This window comes from Alternaria postmessia, assembly GCF_024291825.1.
Source record: "Alternaria postmessia strain BMP 2775 chromosome Unknown scaffold_53, whole genome shotgun sequence".
Taxonomy (NCBI): Eukaryota; Fungi; Ascomycota; class Dothideomycetes; order Pleosporales; family Pleosporaceae; genus Alternaria; species Alternaria postmessia.
In genome coordinates, this window is record NW_026260126.1 from 135,353 (window position 1) to 156,669 (window position 21,317).

Here is a 21,317-nt window from a genome sequence, read left to right on the forward strand (position 1 = left end):
CGCATCGGATTGGAAAGCCGTGTAGGCCAGCGCCCAGTATACTCCGTTTGGTTGCTGGTTGTACCAAACATGGAGACAGCTTGATGGCGGTACGGATAGATGGCAATCCGCATTAGACTCTATGGGGCCTTGAAACATCAGATCGAGAAAGCACCAAGTGGAGTCGCGCAAGACCAAAAGACGCGCAATTGCTTTTGAGATATCGCGAGACGAGAAAACGTGGTGGCATGGTCGGGGGTCTGCGATCGATTGGTGTATCCTGGTCCATATGTACGACTCTCGAATGGGTCGTCGAGATGGGTGTTCGAGACAGAAAGAAACAAACAAGCTGGCTAGACGTCCTTGCTTAATAGTCTATCGAATCTGGTCCGGGCGAATATTCCCCGTGGGCGTACATTACCCCGGCAGAAGAAACGAGCCAATTAGCTCGCTCATAGCCTTCACTCGAGGTCGAATTTACGGAAAGCGATGCGTTTGTTATCCGGGGGTGGTGCGCAGACAGCCGTTGGTGCTTCGTGTTGAGTGTAGGTTGGAAAAGGAGCTCCTTGCGCTATCATGCAGCCTGGTGCCGAAGCGGTTAGACGCGAACCGTCCCTGGTGCCCCGGCTATCGGGTTCGCTCATGAGCAACAGATATCCACTGATGACACTGGTGTTACCAACATGACATGGATAGTCGCGTTCCGCAAGGGAGCACGACTGCAGAAGACGTATGCAGGTGAGCAAGCTGTGCATCGAAGTGGGAGGGCTGACGGCTTCACGATCTCCACTTGGTGCTATCAGAAATTCATTAACGCATCTAGGCGTACCTCCGTTAACCGTCTCATCGCTAGCTCCACCTTTATTTCCATACAGCGACCCTTCCGAAGATTTGACAAAATTCCATTTGCAATCGTCAAATTGCGCCTTCGTGTGCATCTGCCCAGCCACGATAACAGAGATTCGTCGCCAGATACAAGAGGCGACTTCCACATGTCGTAGCTTCGGGCGCCGGCCGGCGACCTCCGAGCCCCCTCAGCACTGATACGCCTAGGCTGCTGTGGCTGCCCGGGGAAAAGCATGTGTAGGCGCCAAGTTGAAGGTGTCGCGACAGGCGAGCTACGTTTGCCGGGAATTCACTACGCTCCCTGGCTTAAGGCTGAGGAAGCGGCCGGTCACCTTGAGCGCAACACGCCGAGGCATCCTAGCCTGCCGCCATGTGGGATCGCATGGGCTGCGCGACTAGTCCAACTAAAGCAGGGCTTGATCGGCCTGATATGGGTCATTGGTTCTTTGCGGGAGGTTGAACGCGACAGGGTTGGGTGTCGCCGCTGGTCCTTATCTTTTTGGTGCGGGATCATGCTAGATACACTTTACATCCGTCCAGACCCTGTGCTACGCATTCACCTTGACTTAAAAGCTCGCTTCGCCTTCACTGGCTCACTTAGCAGAGCTTGACGTCGATCTTCTCTCGCCGCTTGGTCGACTCCGAATCAACCGTACCCCTTCAACGCACAACAATTTTGCGATCGTCCCCGCGGTATCGTCGAAAAATCTGCAACATGTCGGGCTTCGTTCACAAGGCGAATAGCGCTGTCGCGCGCTCTATCGTCGGCCGGTACTTTCGCCTCGAGGGATCAGGTCATGTATGTATATCGCATGTCGATAATCGGTGCATGCACTAACAGCCCTACAGCCCAAAGAGCGCAAGGGAAGCTACTTCTTCACTGAGTTTCGCGCGGGGTTGGCCACTTTCTTCGCTATGGCCTATATCATCTCTGTCAACTGTATGTCAATTGCGGGATGTCATTGACAGAACCGCGTCTGATGACCATGTACAGCATCGATTGTGTCAGACACTGGTGGTACCTGCGTATGCCCAGGGCTCCCGGACGATCCCATCTGCGAGACCAACCCACAGTACGCCCTCTGTGTCCAGGAAGTCAGGCGGGATTTGGTTACCGCAACAGCTGCCATTTCTGCATTGACGTCTTTTTGCATGGGCTTGTTTGCCAATCTGCCCATTGCCCTGGCTCCTGGAATGGGTCTGAACGCCTACTTTGCCTACACCGTAGTTGGTTTCCATGGTACAGGTACGTTGCACCGATACGCCGTTTCCCGTTTCTCTTCTTGTGACACCGTCATGCCGTTCCTTAATCTGGTCGGCTTACCAGCGCCATGGGTCGTACCAGTTGATCTTCTTGGAACGTTGCTAATTGCTTTTTAGGCATGGTTCCGTATGAGGTTGCACTTACCGCCGTCTTCGTCGAAGGTTTCGTCTTCGTTGGTCTAACCATGCTCGGTATTCGACAGTGGCTTGCAAGGGCTATTCCTGCCAGTATCAAGCTCGCAACCGGTGTTGGTATTGGACTTTACCTAACCATCATTGGACTTGCCTACTCCGCTGGTATCGGTCTAATCACCGGTGCTCAGTCGACCCCTCTCGAACTCGCCGGTTGCGTTGCCGCCGACCAGGTTGATGGTGTCTGCCCAGGAGGTGTCAAGATGAGGAGCCCAACCATGTGGATCGGTATCTTCTGTGGTGGTATCCTGACCGTCATGCTTATGCTTTACCGCGTCAAGGGTGCGATCATCATCGGTATTCTGCTTGTTTCCATCATCTCCTGGCCGCGCCCAACAAGCGTTACCTACTTCCCACACACAGAGACTGGTGACTCAGCCTTCGACTTCTTCAAGCAGGTCGTCACCTTCCACCCAATTGGCAAAATTCTTGCTGTTCAGCAGTGGAACATCTCGGAGCACGCTGGTCAATGGGGTCTTGCTTTCATCACCTTCCTTTACGTCGATATTCTTGACTGTAAGTTGCATATTACTTCCACAATTTGAGCTATGTACTAACCCCATTAGGCACTGGTACTCTATACTCCATGGCTCGTTTCTGTGGTGCTATCGATGAGCGTACCCAAGACTTCGAAAACTCCTCCATCGCCTACTCAGTCGACGCTCTTGGTATCAGTATCGGGTCTCTCATGGGATGCCCTCCAGTCACCGCATACATCGAGTCTGGTGCCGGTATCTCCGAAGGAGGCAAGACTGGTCTTACTGCCATGTTCTCGGGTCTCTGCTTCTTCATCGCCATCTTCTTCGCTCCGATTTTCGCATCGATTCCTCCCTGGGCTACTGGCTGCACACTGGTCATCGTTGGATCGCTCATGGCAACATCGGCCAAGGACATCAACTGGCGCTACCTGGGCGATTCCATTCCCGCTTTCCTCACCATTGCGGTCATGCCTTTCACATACTCTATCGCCTACGGTCTGATCGCCGGTATTTGCTCTTACATGCTCATCAACACCATCGTATGGATCATTGAGAAGGCGTCTTCCGGTCGCATCGTACCACCCAACAAGGATGAGAAGGAGCCCTGGACTTGGCGTCTCGAGGGCGGCCTCCTTCCCCCATGGATGAAGAGGCTCGCCAGCGGAAAGAAGAGCTTCTGGAAGGCGGACCCACAGACTGAGGGTGTTGCAGAGCCCCGAAGCGAAGGTAGCTCCGCTCACAACGAGAAGGAGTTTGTCACGGATAAGCAGGCGTAATAGCTTCTGCATCTTCCTGGCACTACTGTACCAAGTAGCTTGAGTGCGGTTTTGTGATATATTTAGCTTGTTTTATATGGCGTTGTCGCGTCTTGATGCTTCTATGAGCACAGACGACGTGGGTAGTTTTATTCGTCTATACCCTCACTTGTATCTGATAAACAATCGGATTTGATTATGAACGTTCAAAACTTGCACTCTGGAAGTCTTGGTGATGTCCGTGTCTAGAATCTAACCATGCACCGTGAAGAAAGAAGGCGTCATGCAACAAAGCCACATCAGCGCACAACGTCAGCCGTGTTCGCTCGTGCAACGCAGGCTGTACGTCAGAGTCAACGTCTATTTCAGAGTCGCACACGACTTGCTAGCCACATATCGGCAATCGGTGCAAACGCCACATCGGAGGCCGGTGCGCGTCGCGCCGATGTCCCGACGCAGGGAAGCTCCGAGGTATGAACCCCTCCTTCAAGTATCTTGTGATACATACAAGCTCCGGTTCCGCAGATAGCACAACATCATTACTTTCCGCTTCACCTTTTTATCTGCTTAATTGACCGTCGCAGTACTTCAGGAGATTCACTCGATATCGCATCATACAGACAGATTACCATTCCAGAACTTGGTATAATTCGGGATTCCGAGCGCGGACATCCGGTGGCTTACGAGATCTTTTTCTAAGCAAAAGTGACTAAAAGTTCCCACGAGCTTCGCGCTTTGCAAGCAGACGGAACCACAAGTACCCGCGCTACTCTCCCTCGAAAAGAGTATATCAAGAGACGGCGACACCAGGCGACAGTAATTGGACAAGAGTCATACCCAGAAATATGCCTGCGGAACTTCAGAACGGGCTGCCAGCCCACGGCACAAATGGTGTCAACGGCAATGCGACGCAGCTCTCAAATCCTACACCAGCGCACCCAGCCTTCGACTCGATACCAGATGTCATACAAGCCTTTGGTACGTCTCTCCAGGTGTCTCCAGCCCGAGTGATCGCCCTACCCCTCATTCTACAAACCCTATACTGACGCGCCTCTTACCGCAGCAAACGACGAATTCGTAATCGTCCTTGACTCCCCCAACCGAGAGAACGAGGGCGACCTCATAATCGCCGCGTCCGCCCTGACACCTGCCAAAGCTTCCTTCATGATCCGCTACTCCAGTGGCTACATCTGCGCACCCTTACCCGTTAGTCGCGCCGCCGCCCTGCATTTACCGCAAATGGTTGCCGACAACGCCGACCCTAACCGCACCGCCTACGCCGTCAGCATCGACTCCGCAGACCCCTCTGTCACAACTGGTATCTCTGCCCAAGACCGCAGCTTGACATGCCGGATGCTCGCGGACCCCAACGCCAAAGCCAGCCATTTCAGGAGACCGGGACACATACTGCCATTGCAGGCAAGGGACGGCGGAGTGCGCGAACGTAGGGGACACACAGAGGCTGCTGTGGATCTATGCAGGTTGGCTGGTAAGCAGCCTGTCGGTGTTATCTGCGAGCTGATCACGGACGGCGAGGAGACACCTGGCAAGCCGGAGCTTGTTGGTGGAGGTATGATGAGAAGGGACGATTGTCTAGCATTCGGAAAGAAGTGGGGGATCAAGGTGTGCACGATTGACGACATGGTTCGTTACATTGAGGAGAACGATGGTGTGCTGGGCGCGACATCATAGCATGAAGCGAGAAGAGGGAAGCGGTGGAGATGGAATCTTTGAGATACGTGGAGATTCTAAGAGTGCTTCGGGGCTTGCAACTTCTTGGAGTTCTGCGACGTGTGTTTATAGAAGATCTGCAAGCGCTGTAAGTCCCTCAAGACCTGGAGGCTCTGGATGGCCTTGGCTCGTATAAGACACTTGCATCGGTGTGTTGTGGGTAGTGGATTTTGACGCATTTCTGGTGAGATGCCTGCTCAACTCATCTGGCACGGAAAAGAAAACCTGATATTGTATTAGATACTCCAATCCAGCGCAAGCTTTGAACATCTGAAAATTAAAGAAGTCCGGCATGCGTTTCGTATTACGAGTGCTCGACAACAAAAGGACGAACCCATGAACCATATACCATGAGAGTAGATAGACATCGAAACCCGTTGTATAATATTGAATTTATGCGCCAGAGCCCAGTAACAGACCACCTCCCCGATACCAAAACAAAAATCCGCCATCATCCGGTCTTCTTGAAAAAGTCCTCCAGTTTCTCGACCGCTTCTTCCATATCCTCAACGCTGATTGAAAACCGCATCCGAGCCCATCCAACATCCTTCTCAACCCCACTGAATCCTCCGCCGGGTGCCACCTTGATCCCACTCCGTAGCTCCAAATCCTGAAAAAATGCTTTCTCGTCATGTATCGTCACGGCCTTCTTTGCCAGTCTAGCAAACAGGAAAAGACCATGCGTGGGCGCCACGAAATTGATATTATGCCGGCGGAGAAAGGAAGCAAGGATGTTGTAGGAAAGCGAAAGACGCTCAGGGTTCAGAGCCAGTAGGGTGGGGAGTTGAGACCAAGTGAGGAGGGAACTTAGATACAGAGTTGAGATGGACGATGGGTGGGTAGATGTTAGAGCCATGGCCTTGAGGAGCGAAGGGTTTTGTTGTGATATGATGCAGCCCTAGATGTCTGTCAGGCCTATATCTATACAATCTCAGAAGGGAAGAGACTTACCGCCTTTAACCCGCTCATGCCGAAGAGTTTACTCGCGCTCCAAACAACGTGAACTCGGCTTGGGTCTACCTTGACTGCTCCCTCTGGTACGAATGGTTCCGTCAAAGACAGGGCACTCACGAAACGAGGTGCCTTGCTGTCGACTCCGCTCACGCTAATGAGAGCGGACACTTCATCGCATATTAGATGCAAACCTCTCTCTTGACAAAACTCTATCAGCTCGAGTAATGTCTCTCGCGGGTAGCATCTCGAGAGTGGGTTGTTTGGGTTACAAAGCAAGACAGCCTTGATGCGGGACTTCTTGTCTGAGAAGTCATATGCCGCCTGGAGAGAAGGGAGAAGGTAGTTGTCCCAATGTGCGTACGTTGGTGGCCTAGCGGCAATGACGTCGACCTTTGCTTTCCGCTTCAGGACAATCTCGAATCCTGCTGCATGTTTTTAGTCTTGGCTATCTACCATGTTGCGAAGGAGCGCGGAAGGAATGTTTGACGAGCAGCAAGGTGACTTACGCCAATGCGGACCAGGAACAAGAACACTGTCTCCATCGTCGCAAACAGCGTGGATCACGTTCTCAATAGCATCAGTCGCGCCTGCTGTAAGAACGATATGCTCAGGCCTCACGGCATGAATCGGATTGAAGTAAGTATTGAAGAATGAAGCTAGTGCATCGCGCAGCCGTGGATCGCCGCCGTTGAGCGATGCAGCAGGAGCCGCGAACGCCTATTGAGGTACGATTAGCGGGCTACACGACATGTCTCAGACACGAGTAACAAACCTCACTCGTGATTTTATCTTCAACAGTGCCTTTGAAGAACTCGAGCAGCTCTGGATGCAGGACCTCGTTTACAGCGCGCGAGAGATCGATAGTCGTGGAGAAAGGGTCGAAAGGTTGTTGCGGTGGGGCGCTTGCCGAAAAGGCTGGGAGAAGGTCCTTGAGCGTCTTCTGCGTGCGCAACGACAGTCCAGGATCCATAATGGACGAAACGGAAATATGGCGCGTACGGCGCATTCAGTCAGTGGAGTAACTACAGAGACACTGAATGCGACCCTGCAGTGCCGCGATATGCAAAAAGGTCGCATTCAGTCGGTCCTGCGCCTAGGGGGCATCCTGCGGCACAGTTGAATTCCCAATGGTTTGGTACCTGGCGCTGACGGCCTGCTGCATATGGACTCTTCCGGCCAAAGCTCCTAAAAGGGATATTGAAGAGAAGAACATAACTCCATTGACGGTGCTAATGTTCTATTGTGAAGGAACAAAGCGTGTGGGGAATCTCGTAAGGAAAAACGACGTCTGTCTCGACGCTCCCTCTGCACCAAGATAACTACAGAAGCCCAAGAGCCCGCCTTTTGTGTGCCTCCCAATCTACCCTAATCCCCATGCCTAGCCCATCACTATCACACAAGCACATACCAAAGCTAACCAAACGCCTTTGAAAATGCCTACGGATAAATGCATACAGAGCGCATGCAGGGTCTAAAACAAGCGACGAGCCGCGAGGCCCTATAAACGCCCCCGATTAAGTTTGCATGGGCCTGGATGAACATTGGAAAAAGTGCAGCAATTGAACCGTGCAGCTCAACACGACTGCTACGCCTACAAGAAATAGAAGTCGTTGGGTCGAGTGGCTGAGATCATTGCTGTGGCCGTCCAATACCTTGTTTAGCCTGGAGAGGTGTTAGCAGTGTCATTTAAGGGGGGGTTGGAAGAACTGACCTTCATCATTTCGATCCTTTGCTTCAGATTTTGCGTGACCTCTGCAGCGCGCTTCCAGCTTTCCGCACCTGAAGCTCCCGCTGAAGGTACTCGAGGAGCAGGTCCGTTCTCTGCCGGGCTCATACGGCCACGCGACGACATCGATGACAGACCATCTGCGCGCGGACTCAGCTTGCCACTCATATTGCTGCTAGGGCGAGATAGAGAATCAAAGTTCTCCTTACCATCGCCGCCTGGACTTCCAGGTCCGCTAGCAAAGCTTCTCTGCCTTGGGTGCATGGCTCGACTGCCGTATCCAGAGTCACCGAACATCGCGCCATTGGTGCTGCTAAGGTTGGCATGGTTATCGCTATAGATCTGGTCTCCAACGTCTGTCGCTGGTGGAGACGCGGAGCGCAACTGCCGACTCAGTTCGCGCTTCAACCTATCAATTTCGCGACGCTGGTTCTGTACTGTCTGCTCAGATGCTTCGAAATCTGAGCGTGCACGGACGAGCTGTGTCTCCTTTGCCTTGATCGAAAGCACATCGCGAGTGTGATCTTCGATGAGCTGAGCGTTCTGGTTCTGGAGCTCGTGAATTTGTGAAGTAAGCTTCGTTCGCTCGCCGCGCAGATCTTCGTTCTGTCGTCGTACTCGTTCAACCTCTGCTCGAAGCTCGTCAAGTTCTGCACGTTCCACCAAGTTGAGGCCGCTGGGTGCTTGTGGTGGTGGAGCCGCAGCAACAGGTTCAGCAGCAGGCTTTCCCAGAGGACGGCCTGCGAGACCACGACCGGCACCGAACTTGGGCTGTGGCAGCGGCGCTTCTTCTTCAGGAGGAGGCGAAACAACGGATTTTCGTGGCGAAGGAGCTGTGAGACCTGAGCCTGGCTTCTTCAATCCACCAAGCCTCGACGGCCCAGTCAGACCAGGTTTGGCACCCAGCTTGGAAACAGCGGGCCTTGAAGTCGGCTTCGGTTCGAGAGGTGCAGCAGGCTCTTCCACGGGCGGAGGCGGAGGTGCTTTCGCGGCAGGAGCTGGCTTCTTTACACCACCCGGGGCTGGTCGCTTGCCCATGGGCTTCTTCGTAGGTGGTGCGGCTGCCGCAGGCTTGGGTGCGGGCGCAGTCTTTGGCTTGTATTTAGTCTTGACTTCCGCAGCATCGAAAAACTCTTTGATTTTGGTTTTGCGGATCTCATCAAGTCCATCCAGATGGGCGTTCATGATGCGGTCTCCCATGATCTTCCAAAGGGTACCGAGCGTCTCAGCACCAGCAGCTCGCTGCACCTCCTGCGATTCGGTAAGTAGTTTCGTAGAGCCTTCGGCAATGGCCTTGGCTTGTTCTGGTGTCGGAGCTTCGCGAGTGTTCTTCAAGCATCGAATCAAGAATCGTGATGATTCAAGTTTGACCTGCGGATTCTTGTGCTTCAAAAACTCCAGAATCTCCTCTAAACATTCCTGGAAGGTTGTAGATGCGAAACAGGCATCCAAAGCAGCTCCGATTGCATCAGTCACGGTCTGTTTCTTCTCTTTCAGGCGCTCCATCATGGCGTTCATAACATCTTTGCGGTACTTGGCGAAGCTCTTCTTCAGTCCCTTGGCCAGCAGCTCAACACAGTTCGCGGCTGCAATAACACAGGCAATATTGGCATCCTTCATACTCTTCGCAAAACCGCGAATCAGTTCGTCAAACGGTCCTTCCGCTATCCTGGGGTGGTCGAGGGCCTTTTGCGTCTCATCGAGGGCTTCCTTTCGGTCTTTCCATTTCGAAGATGCCAGTTTCTCCGAGAAATCTTTGGGGATCTTTGCAAACACGTCAACGGCTTCGTACTCGGGCTCGAGATCAATGGCAGCCTCTTCTTCGTCTTCCTCCTCTTCGCCGCCGGGTGCAGCGACTGCAGCCTCCTTTGCAGCCTGTTGTGATCGTAGTAGGCGCTCTTGCTTCGGCGCGGGCTCGTCCTTGACCTTCTCAAACAACTTGTCGAGATCCTGCTGTTGGACGGGCTTCAGATCGTTCCAGAAGAGTGGTTTCATGGCCTCCTTTAGCCATCGGTAGAGTTCGACTGTCAATTCCTGCGCCTTGGCGCGAACGTTCTTATCCGCATGACCATAGGCTTTGGGAAGCACTTTGAGGACAGGCTTAGGCTCGATAGTTTTGCAGCCGTAGGCATGATATATCTGCGTGAGGGCGTCCAAGGTTGCGGCAATGACCTTGGGCTGCTTGTTTCCTAGCACTGGTAGGAGCTCTTCGATAACTGGGTCTGGCTTATCGGTTTCGATGTACAACATCAGCGCTTCGAGCGCCTTTTGCTTCGCTGCCGGTCGTGTTGACGGTAGGCCCTTTTCGGCGATCGTCGCAATGGTGTTACCCCGTGTCCTAAACAAAAATCAGCAATGCGCCTTGTAGAACTATGTGAAATAGTTACCGTGTGCAGCCCTGCTGTCCTGCTATGTCAAGGAAGGCGCATAGTGCGCCGAGACCTTCTTGTTGTGCTGCGACGTTGGAGTCACCCACGACACCTTTCCATATGCTCGCATCGTTTATGAACTGGCGCACAACGGGGTCTGATTCGCTAGCAGCAAGACTGAATTCTTTGGCAGCGGCCTCGTAACCTTCTTTCCGCACCTTCCAGTTCTTGTGGACGAAGCGATCGGGGAGCGGGAGCGAACTGAAATCTTCTTCTCCGTCTGCCATGGCTTGTTACGGGATATGACGAGTGTAATGCGGGGTTGTGTAAGAGCGCAGAAAAGCTGCAAAACAGTGAGTCGCGAGTGTTGTGGGATATACAGGACCCTGCAGCAGAGAGGCGCAAAGTACCCAAACAGTGTGTAGAGACACAGTGATGCGCGCGTGCACTAGTGGGCCTGTTGCGCTCTGCCTGGTGCGCGGAATAGGAGCGGCGGGGACTCACCAGATGATGTCAGTAGATAATGTTTTGGGTTGCTTTTTGCGAGACTGTCGAATCGCAAAGTCTCGGATAGCGATAACAGCGTGGTGTAGTGGCAGCAAGTATGTCTGGGCCTGAAAAGCTGCAAGTATTTGCTGTTGTTGTTCCCACGGGAACAACAACAGCGTCACTCCTGCCCAAGCGGATGATCCCTGCAACCACATGAATGCCCTACATGCAACCTCCGTCGACCACATAGCCCACACGCACACATTATTGCTTCGACACAATCGCTATCCTCCTGCTTCTTGCTCCCTCTCCCAATTCGCGACCAAGATACCCCGCCAGCCGCCCCTGCAGTCCATCCTCCGCTCACCGCAATTCCCCGCGCCCACCAAAAACCTCCTCCGCATCGGCCGCACAAGACTACGCAGCGCCTTGCGATAGTGCATGGTCCAGATTAGTACCAATCGCGTATGAGCTAGCTGTTCCGCCATGAGCGCGATATTAACAGACCGGCAAGCGGAAGAGCTGTGAGCATGGCAGATAGCGACTATCGCGGGAGTCACCACTGACAACGAGCCAGGCACAAGGCCATAATAGCATATCTGGGTGTCATAAACGCGCCAAAGACTGCCGAGGCTTTCCGGGAGGAAGCCAACATAGCCGACAGCTTCGACGATGCTACGCGGAAAAAGTATGAGGGGCTGCTGGAGAAGAAATGGACGAGTGTAGTACGGTTGCAGAAGAAGGTAGCTGTGCGCAAATACCCACACTGAAACACTCTGCTTACACCGTGCAGGTCTTGGAACTCGAGCAGCGCAACCAGAGCCTCCAGAGCGAGCTCGATTCCACCACGCCAACCTCGCTCATCAGAAGGAATCAAGACCCCACTAGCTGGCTGCCGCGAGCTCCAGCACGGCATACTCTCCAATCACATCGCTCGCCTATCACATGCGTCGCGTTCCACCCCGTTTTCTCGTCGCTCGCTTCAGGCTCTGAAGACACTACCATCAAGATTTGGGATTGGGAATTGGGTGAGCTCGAACGAACGGTCAAGGGTCACACGAAAGGCGTGCTGGACGTCGACTTTGGTGGCCCCAGAGGCGGTACACTACTAGCGTCGTGTTCGAGCGACTTGACTATCAAGCTGTGGGACCCCTCAGACGAGTACAAGAACATCAGGACACTTCCCGGACACGACCACTCCGTCTCTGCGATTCGATTCGTACCCAGTGGAGCTGCGGGCTCTCCATCGTCCGGCAACTTACTAGTCTCTGCGTCGCGAGACAAGACTCTACGGATATGGGATGTCACAACAGGATACTGTGTGAAGACGATACGCGGACATGCCGACTGGGTACGAGACGTTGCCCCTAGCTTTGACGGACGATGGCTCCTGTCAGCAGGAAATGACCAGACTGCCAGGTTATGGGACGCTAGCTCAGGGGAGGCCAAGTGCACTTTCCTTGGGCACGAGCATGTCATTGAATGTGTTACAATAGCGCCCCCAGTATCCTATGCCAACCTTGCAGCTCTCGCCGGACTCAAGAAACCGCCACCACTAAGCAGTTCTGCCGAGTACATTGCAACTGGATCAAGAGACAAGACTATAAAGATATGGGATGGACGGGGAACATTGATAAAGACTCTTACTGGCCACGACAATTGGATACGGTCACTCGTCTTCCATCCGGGCGGAAAGTACCTACTATCAGCTAGCGACGACAAGACCATCCGATGCTGGGATCTCACACAAGAAGGCCGATGTGTCAAGACTGTGACTGACGCACACGGACATTTCGTCAGCTGTATGCGATGGGCGCCAAATGTCATCAAGGACGTGCCTGTCAATGGAGACGCGCCCAATGGCGCAGCCAACGGCACTAATAAGAAGAAAGAGGAGGAGGCAGCCAAAGCAGGCATACGATGTGTAATTGCGACAGGTTGCGTTGATTTGAACGTTCGCATCTTTGCATCGTGAGGAGCGACAGCATCCAACGCTTTTGTCCGTATCGTTCAGTACGTGTTCTGCATAGGGAAGGTTGGATGTACAGGCGAAACGGCTTCCATACACGAGGCTCCATGAGTCCTAGTTTTTACGACTTCATGTAAATACCCAAGTTACGCGCCATGATAGTTTCTCACGCGTCATGATAAAGGCGCAAGTAGGAGAGGGGCATGCATATCAGGTTGGCGTCAATATGGGTGGGAAGACCAGTGATAGACCAATAACAGACACGCGATCGATACGACTCGATACACTTTTACCGATTGGCATGATATGACTTGAAGTTCCGTGTCGCATTGCTTGGTAGTAGTCAAGCGCATCAGCGTGCTGCAAACATGTTCGAAGCTGAGGCTCGTGTCTCGATGGAGCACTGCGGGTCCCACTTCGCGTGACGTGAGCTTAGTCACCAACGCGCTAGCGGAGCGGAAAAATTAGCCCCAACCTCCGATAGCTTAACTTTTCTCTCATCGACCTTCAACTTCTCTTCCTACATCATTACTGCTTTACACAGCAGCACAACAATGGCGCATCAACGATACAGCGAGATTCGCTTCAGTGCGCAAAACATCTACTGCTAACCACAAGCACTAATGGCTCTGCTTCCAGCATGAGTTGACTTTGGTAAGTACAAGCGCACCACCCTCACCTCATCCTGCACCTTCATGATGATTCACAAAGCCAAAAACAAATTAGAGTCTTTGACCTTTCGGGGAATGAAACTCCAACTTTTGCACGTCAGTCTGATCGGACTGCTTCCATCACATTTGTCTTCGACTTTTGCGAAAAGAGCATCGAGCTAACTAGCTTCAGAATTTCTTGACAACGCTAAGCGCACATGCGCAGCGCACTCTAGCTACTGTAGCATGCAGTTCTGTCATCGGCGACTTGAATGGTAAGCACGTCCTCGCCTTATTCCCCAACCCTCCAATGATGACCTGTTGTGCTACGGCACGCTGGAAATTACCGACCAAGCCTTCGGGCAGTGCCGATAAAAAATGGCTGTTTCTGATCTCTACTTCACCTTTACTGTTCTCCTCAACGCTGCTTGTAGCTCTCGCTAACATTACGCGTTTTACAGATTTATCAACTGGTACGATTCCTTCTTTTCGAACCCTTCTCGAATACCATATGATGATTCCGCACTGGGCACCGACAATTCTTGACGGATACGCTTATTATGGCAGGCCTCAGAAACCTCGCCGACTGATCTTCTCCGCCACATTCTACGTTCACACAAGCGTTGCTGAGCTTCGGCTAACAACTCAATCAGTCTGTTACTCGCCAACAGCCTGTGAGATGTCACTTGGTAAGCACATTCATTCTCACTACCCAAACCCTGCGAAATGATGAACACTTGATGACGAGTCCGACGGGTTCGCCCGGTGAAGACTTAAAATCAAAAATATCCATTCATGTCAACTGATCCATCGCCAATGCATACCATTTGCTTGCTCTTTCTTGGTAGAAGTCCTTACTAACTTGCTACCTAGACCTATTAGTGTTTGTCACCCTCCAACCGGTACGCTCAGCGCCTTTCTCCTTCTCCGAAATGATGATACGACTTTATCAACGACAAGCATATGTCCAAGCTTCGGCGACGACGAGAACTGTCATGTCTGATCCACACATACATCGCCTTGTTTCATGAAGCCAGGATACAACAGCAACTGATGAGTTGCATAGGATCGTCTACTACTACTGTAAGCGTGATGAAATACTTGGTAAGTCTGCTACCATAACCTTCACTTCCCCTTATAAGATGAACATTCAATTTATCACGACGGTCTACCGAGCTACGGCAATGGTGATAACTGCCTGTGACAGGGCATGAGTCTGATCAGCACCTTCTACTTGCACATAGTCATTACTCTTAGTGTACCAAACGCTAACGACGTGCTCAGACTATAGCCTCACTTCTGTGACCTTCGCGCTGGTGATGCCTCGATGCTCAACATGCGTGTGCCCATTGTGGCAATGCTTCTTACAAAGAGATGTTATTCATTCAATAATGTGTGCCTTCTCCGATGTCCTGGGTCGCCCTCTGCGAAGCCAATGCCTTGTTTCTGCTACGGAGACCATGCATCAGCCACTTGAAGCTCATCATGCCAAACGCCGAACATAGTTCATATCCACCATACAAATAGCTCAATACAATCCAATCGTAATATCTCCACGAATCCTTGCCGTCAGGTGAATCTCTGCCTCCAAATCCAACTTGATACCGAGTAGCAATGCAGCGTCCTTTGGCTTGCCATTGTCATCCACTGGGCCCTTGATGATGTTTCCGGCCGGTCGGTTGAGTGTGGCTGAGGATGGTACGGGCCCAACCTTCGAAGAGACTTTACGGCCACCAGAAGCTTGTCCGTCACTCTCAGTGTCGGAGCCGTAGGCTGTGGGACGAATGGTGGAGTCGCTGATCGAGGTTAGCACATGAATACTCTTCCATGTAGGACCGGCTTACAGGGTAGACATTTTGATAAAAGGTTGAAAACGACGAGGAACTAATATTAGGTATTAGGCAGATGCTTCAGACTGGGCAGGCTCCGGGCCGTTGCTGAGTGTTGTTGGTGGATGGTAGGGATGAGATGCAGGTCGACTGTACTGGCCTTTATCGAGTACCATATCTCTGCCTTATATGTAGAGTCACCACCAAGTACAACGATAGCATAGATCGTTATTCTTCGCCACTAGTCGCTGTCGCGTTAGATCCTCGAAACGACTGTTGTGGCACTTCTGCGTCTCACAGTCACTGCCATCGTCCGAGTCTCGTACCAGCCTCACTGCGGAAGAAGAATCCAGGGTCCAGACAAGATGATCAACCATAGTCGCTTGGACATTGTGGGGATATGCTATGCTTGTTGGCGGGGCGGTTGGGAGGATGAAACACACAGGGGGTGGTGAGGCTCAAGGCGAACGTCTCAGCTTGAACATGGCTGCTCTGTCGGACGAGCATCAGGCCATCGGAATCACGACGCCAAGTCAGTTCTACTAAGCTATGGCAACGCGCATAGAACGAATCGGTTGCAGTCCACAAGCGATGGTAACTCGGGTGGATATCCGTGCTGGTCTATCCACGAATGCACTACCGTAATGCACCACACTCAGGATGGTGCTCTCAATCCTCATCGCTGCCATCGTAGCCCCAGGTTTACTTGGCTCACAAGAAGCTATCCGACAATCGCAATCTAAAGAGAAGAGAGAGGAGCACCGTGCCCGTCGCTGCAACCTCATCGCAACATGCGTCAAGTCATCACATCGCAGCCGAGAGATAGACGGCCGCCAGGTCGTCTTGAGAAATGGAAAGCTTTGGATTGACACAGGCACTGAGGATGGGAGCCCACTAGGCCATCCCTACGCTGGATATTACCTACCTTATCCTGATACTAATCACGAAGGCCTTGTCACAACAATCACAGACGTTGCACCGATCATGAACTGGGTGTACGTCGACAAAGAGACCGGGGAAGTCAAGTACGGTGTTCGCGCAGATGCTCAACCAAATCTCACTGGTCCGTTCGATTGCACGCGACAAGATCGACGACTCACATTCGATGGCTGGGAAGGATGGTGCGCGGTCGAAGAAGCGCCAGGTCTTTGGGGTCTATACTTTGACCTCGGTGACGACGGCCTAAAGTCAAGAGTCGCTCCTGGTACTAGGGTGTTGGAGATTGAATTGAGTAGAAAAGAGAAGAGGTTTCAAAAAGAGGCGGACATTCGACAACAGGATCAGACGACGAAAAGGGCCGTCGATGCGAAAGAGGATGCACCAGTCGATCAGCCGCTGGCCGCAGAGGCACTGGTATCGAAGCCGGGGGTGGTCGACGAGGAAGGAAGTCAAGGCAGTGATAAGCAGGAGTCGTATAGACCGATGAAAATACCGCAGTCTATCTTTGAGGATCCACCTCCTATGGTAGAGTCATTGGTGTTCAGACCTGTTACGCCGCCACCAGCATATTCTCCTACTGTAGAGGAAGATCCGAGAACATTGGACTCGACATCAAAACCAAACGTAGGACCTGCTGAAATATCTGGCATGGGCCAGATCAAGAGCTCACCAGGCATTGGAGGTTCTCTGCCTTCTGTCACAACAGAACCTTTGCCTACCGAAGCGCAGTCAACGAGCGGTGAAGAGAGTGAAGTTATTTTGAAGCAGGAGGATGTTGCACGGACTCAACCAGCCTCAAGTCTTATCGATGACAAGAAAAGTACACCAGAGAAGGCAGACTCCCCACCCGCTGAGCAGCAATCCCCATCTGTGAGCGAGAAGCGAATTACACCCAAGCTGAACAGAAGCAGCGGCTCACGAGCCATAGCCCAGGCTCAGAAGTTCGAGGCTTTGGCAGCAGCTCAAAAGCCTGATTCCAATGTTCGAAGGCGATCAAACGAACGTGGATCTCGTGCTAATAGTACTACTTCTTCCGTGTACTCCAACGAAGGCGAGTCACTGAGCACGCCTGGGGCTAGCGTACAGCCTCAAGCCTCTCCAACACCGGCACCTTTAGCGCTGGCAATCTCGAAAGCAAATCAAGCGAAAGCACTGGCAGCACGGTCGCAACCGTCAGATCCTTCTATTCAACGGCCTATAACACCTCCACGCCAGCGAGCACCTTCTTTACGACAAGATCCGGCCATATCGGGAGCTCAAACTACGGCAAGCTCAAAGCCGATCATATCTCTACCACGTCGACCAAATCCTTCCAGGTCAAGTCCCAGTCCAAGTGCGACCTCACAAAGATCGACTTCCCGACAAGCAACACAAACGTCTAGCCAAAATCGCCAGCAGAGGGAACGCTCTATCTCCGGGCTATCATCATCCTCATCGAGAGTCGATAATTCTCGCTCGTCGCCCAGGTCTTCATCCATAACATCTGGACGGCAGTCCCTTGCTCGTACTATGACGAGTGGAAAGGGCAACCAGGGCATGAGCAACAGGATCGGTGGTAGTCAGGGTAGGGTGAATGGAACGTCCAGACAGCCTGCTACTGTTGCTAGAGGGAATGGAAGAGAGAGGTCGGCGACTAACAGTGAGAGGAAGACTACGTCAGCATTGTTCAGGGAGATTGATGATCTTGTTAGTTTGGAGAGTCAAGATGGGCAGGCGAAGAGATGAATTGATGTGAGGCCAATATTCCGGTCTTAAAATAACAAATAGACCTAAAAGATTCTTTCTAAATGCAATACATTCAAAGACAAACAGAAATCCGATAGGTGAGTTGAGATGTTCACGTTGATGCAAAGGGGGGCTAAGCGTCATTCCTGTCTTTCGTTGGCCCGCTTCCTCCAACATTACAGAACAACCTTCTCTTTCCCACAATATTAGCACCCATGCACAAAATCTTTGAATCTGTCATTTACTAATTTGTACGCTGCACGTTCCTGTATGCGAAAGATCTGCCGGCTAATCCGCCCGCTGCATCCCTGACCAGCAGATGTGAAACTCGACCCACCATCGACCGACTTGCTCCTCGCAAGTGCTTCAAGTTTCCGACACGTTTTGGCAATATGTCGCAACCGATAGTAATCACGCGAGAACATAGTGGCATGTATCATGTATTGTTTGAAAGAAGATATGGTAATGCTGTGATGATGGTAGTAATGTAGTTGGCCGTTGAAAGCTGGGGTAACTACCTGAGCGTAATGAGTACTGCGTACGACCGAGTGTGTTCTTGTTGAAATCTTGAGCCCATCGAGTTAATACTTTCTCGCGGCATATAGCCGTTCTTTTCTTATTTGTCAGCTGATACAATCGGTGGATGCTTGCCTAGCGAACGTATCCCGAATACACCTTCTCAGTCATACGTAGGTACTAAGAATCTACAATGGATGCATCTACACGACTCTACAAACGCCTGGGCGAGATACCAGAAGATCCAAACGACCCCGATAGCCTAGACGACCTCATAGTGTGCGCATTTGGTGCTTTTGAACGGTACTACGTTTGTTGGAAAACTAAGGGTGGAGAGTTTAAGCAAGGTGCGCATACCCAATGTAGCATGAGAACAAAATGGGAACTGACAATTACAAGATGGCTACGATCTTCCTCTTGCACTCAGAGACTGGCTCTATCCCACGGACGGCACGACACGAGATTTTGCGTCACTCCAAGTCGTTTTTGGACGAGGGGAGGAATATTTCGCGTCTGATAAAAACGGGAAGTTGGAGTACAAGGAGCCAGAAGTGAAAAAGCCGGCACCGGTGGAGGACGAAGAGAAGCTTGATAGACAAGCACTGAGAAGATCGAGAACAGTGTCATTCTTGCGGCCCTTGTCGGAGACAAGTGTACGGTCTGACGGCGGAACAAGCGACACGAACAGGAGTAAGCGATCGAGTTCGATAAGCTCGCAACGAGCCAGTCGACCACCCAGCCTAAGTTATACGAACTCACGAACGAACTCGGAAATATCACTGCTAGGAGAGACGATCGTTGAGGGCCAGACAAGCCAACTGACACGACCTTCATATATATCACAGTGGACAGCTCTTGGGTCGAGTGTAGGCGAGTTGAAGCAAGTGGCATCTCCATCAACGTCAGAGCATGGGATATATGGCGTGCCAGTCGTCGAACCAGAGCGCGACAAGGTACCAACAAAAACAGCATCCCCAGCATCAGTAACGAGTAAACCACCGTTGCCACCATCGCGGACTGATACAGCACCAAATGCTACAACAAGACATCAGAATTTCCAGGCGCAAAGAAACGTCACGTCAGACACTCCACCGTGCACATGCGGCTGCCACACCTCACCGTTACCATTGCCACCACAACAAACCAGACCTACCTACGTTACGATCGCAACACAAACATCACCTCTACCCTCGCCACTTCGCCCGGAAACCTCGAATACCTCCTACTGGCCCTCACAAGCGAACTTCACTGCTATACCTCAAGATGCAGCTTACTATGTTGACGAAGACTACGATACACCGCCAGTTGTCATGGGACGAATGTCGACCTACTTTAGTAAACCAGGGTATCAGCTAGGAGACAGTTTATTTAGTGGGTATCAGCCGATTAATTGGGCAAGTGGATATGAAGAGGTGGATGACTTTGGTGGGGAAGGTATGAGATAACGGACAGAGTGAGGTCTGAGTTATCGAATTGAATGTGGCAGTGTATGATATTCTGAAGCTTTCTTGCAGTTCAGCGTTGATGAGCAGTTGGCGTATACCCTCTTAACTAGTTTCTGTCAAGTATTATATATCTTATTTTTCACAGATGGGTAGAACCTATACTGGTGAACACGTGGGCCATTCCTGTGAGCTGTAGCACAAGGATTAGCTCTTGAGATGGTCGACCCACGAAGGCTACAGTGGAACCAAGCATGACTGGACAAGCATCTTACTCTTCGTCTTTCCACCATCAGGGAGCATCATAGCAGTGAAGTGTACTACGCTCCTTTTACACGAACCCCATCACATCTTACATCCGGATATAGACCTGTCGCGCAACGTTCAAAGGTGCCTCAGTCAACTTCAAATACCCATTATCAGAATCAGCTGCACATATCCTATGCACGCAAACAAGTATACTACACCGCTAGTGAAGCTATTTAGATCCATCGGTATCCAGCACTAAGCAAGGCGTATACCCCTTTGCAATATGCAGCTTACCCACACAACATCGACACCGCCATTCGTATCCTCGTTTATCAAGAATCCATGCTACACGCGGTAAACGCGCCGTCCATCCTGCCGTGTTACGAACAAGCCCACCATCAACAGTAACGATCTACTTGAAAGCTGCACGAACGGAGATTTTCCGCTGCGCAGGTGATTAGTACACCCGACCATGCATCCGCAACGTCGAACTAGTGTTCACGGTGCTTACCATTGATGATCTCCTGGTCTAAAGTCGGAAATGAAGTTTCCTGACACCAAACTTCACATCTCCGGTGATTGCAGAACCGCGATGACGTAGGTCGCACTAGCATTACCTAACCTACAACCACGCAAAATGCAACCACGGCAGCTGCCCGGGCATTTGCATCTACCAGTAGGATTGAGGATTCAGATAGGGCTACAAAAATTGATGCAAAACCCACAAACTCCACATCACATGCGCACCCCATTCGCAACGAACACGCAACTGAATCATACAAAAGGTTGGCGATCGTGGAATCCAAGTCGTTGTGTTACCACATGGGGGAAAGTCGGTGGGACCTCGTTGACTTTCGCCTCGGTTCAGACAACACAACACGAGACTTGACATCATTTCGAACCGCTGCCAGTTCAGGGCCTTTTTCAGGGTCCCTCCGACCCTCCGAAAGGTCCGAGATGCGACCAGCCACTGAGGACAAAGCCGACGGCCGATGCCGAGTTAGCAGGTTCAGGGATCGTCGATCTTTGCGTCTGGCAGAGTCCCTGACACTTTGTCAAGTTCGACAGACGACAACTTTGGCGACTTAAGTTTTTTTAGATGGCTTCTGATAACCAGTTCGTTTTTGGATATGCCTTAACGAATGGACTAGTTATCTTTCACTAGCGCGAATACGCGTTCACCCCCGCAAGCATGCAAACGCCAAACCACGGGAA

At 51.8% G+C, this 21,317-nt stretch overlaps 7 protein-coding genes across 7 annotated transcripts; 4 read left to right on the forward strand and 3 right to left on the reverse strand.

Annotated features, from left to right (window-relative positions):
- Window positions 1-1,540: 1,540 nt before the first annotated feature.
- Window positions 1,541-3,535, forward strand: J4E82_007629 (uncharacterized protein; the record flags this gene model as incomplete). Its single annotated transcript, XM_051733873.1, has 5 exons — window positions 1,541-1,624; window positions 1,675-1,765; window positions 1,820-2,071; window positions 2,206-2,796; window positions 2,847-3,535. 5 exons carry the CDS (start codon window positions 1,541-1,543, stop codon window positions 3,533-3,535), a joined length of 1,707 nt encoding a protein of 568 aa, XP_051586398.1.
- An 824-nt stretch (window positions 3,536-4,359) lies between these two features.
- On the forward strand, window positions 4,360-5,206 carry RIB3 (3,4-dihydroxy 2-butanone 4-phosphate synthase; the record flags this gene model as incomplete). Its single annotated transcript, XM_051733874.1, has 2 exons — window positions 4,360-4,492; window positions 4,578-5,206. 2 exons carry the CDS (start codon window positions 4,360-4,362, stop codon window positions 5,204-5,206), a joined length of 762 nt encoding a protein of 253 aa, XP_051586399.1.
- Window positions 5,207-5,696: 490 nt separating this feature from the next.
- Window positions 5,697-7,205, reverse strand: J4E82_007631 (uncharacterized protein; the record flags this gene model as incomplete). Its single annotated transcript, XM_051733875.1, has 4 exons — window positions 5,697-6,143; window positions 6,197-6,624; window positions 6,706-6,916; window positions 6,972-7,205. The coding sequence occupies 4 exons, from the start codon at window positions 7,203-7,205 to the stop codon at window positions 5,697-5,699; spliced, it is 1,320 nt and encodes a 439-aa protein (XP_051586400.1).
- A 623-nt stretch (window positions 7,206-7,828) lies between these two features.
- Window positions 7,829-10,581, reverse strand: J4E82_007632 (uncharacterized protein; the record flags this gene model as incomplete). Its single annotated transcript, XM_051733876.1, has 3 exons — window positions 7,829-7,861; window positions 7,911-10,263; window positions 10,313-10,581. The coding sequence occupies 3 exons, from the start codon at window positions 10,579-10,581 to the stop codon at window positions 7,829-7,831; spliced, it is 2,655 nt and encodes an 884-aa protein (XP_051586401.1).
- Window positions 10,582-11,269: 688 nt separating this feature from the next.
- Window positions 11,270-12,758, forward strand: PAC1 (protein with putative role during mitosis; the record flags this gene model as incomplete). Its single annotated transcript, XM_051733877.1, has 3 exons — window positions 11,270-11,307; window positions 11,361-11,526; window positions 11,577-12,758. The coding sequence occupies 3 exons, from the start codon at window positions 11,270-11,272 to the stop codon at window positions 12,756-12,758; spliced, it is 1,386 nt and encodes a 461-aa protein (XP_051586402.1).
- A 2,172-nt stretch (window positions 12,759-14,930) lies between these two features.
- J4E82_007634 (uncharacterized protein) lies at window positions 14,931-15,257 on the reverse strand (the record flags this gene model as incomplete). Its single annotated transcript, XM_051733878.1, has 2 exons — window positions 14,931-15,198; window positions 15,247-15,257. The coding sequence occupies 2 exons, from the start codon at window positions 15,255-15,257 to the stop codon at window positions 14,931-14,933; spliced, it is 279 nt and encodes a 92-aa protein (XP_051586403.1).
- Window positions 15,258-15,891: 634 nt separating this feature from the next.
- J4E82_007635 (uncharacterized protein) lies at window positions 15,892-17,552 on the forward strand (the record flags this gene model as incomplete). Its single annotated transcript, XM_051733879.1, has 2 exons — window positions 15,892-17,342; window positions 17,408-17,552. 2 exons carry the CDS (start codon window positions 15,892-15,894, stop codon window positions 17,550-17,552), a joined length of 1,596 nt encoding a protein of 531 aa, XP_051586404.1.
- Window positions 17,553-21,317: the final 3,765 nt, after the last annotated feature.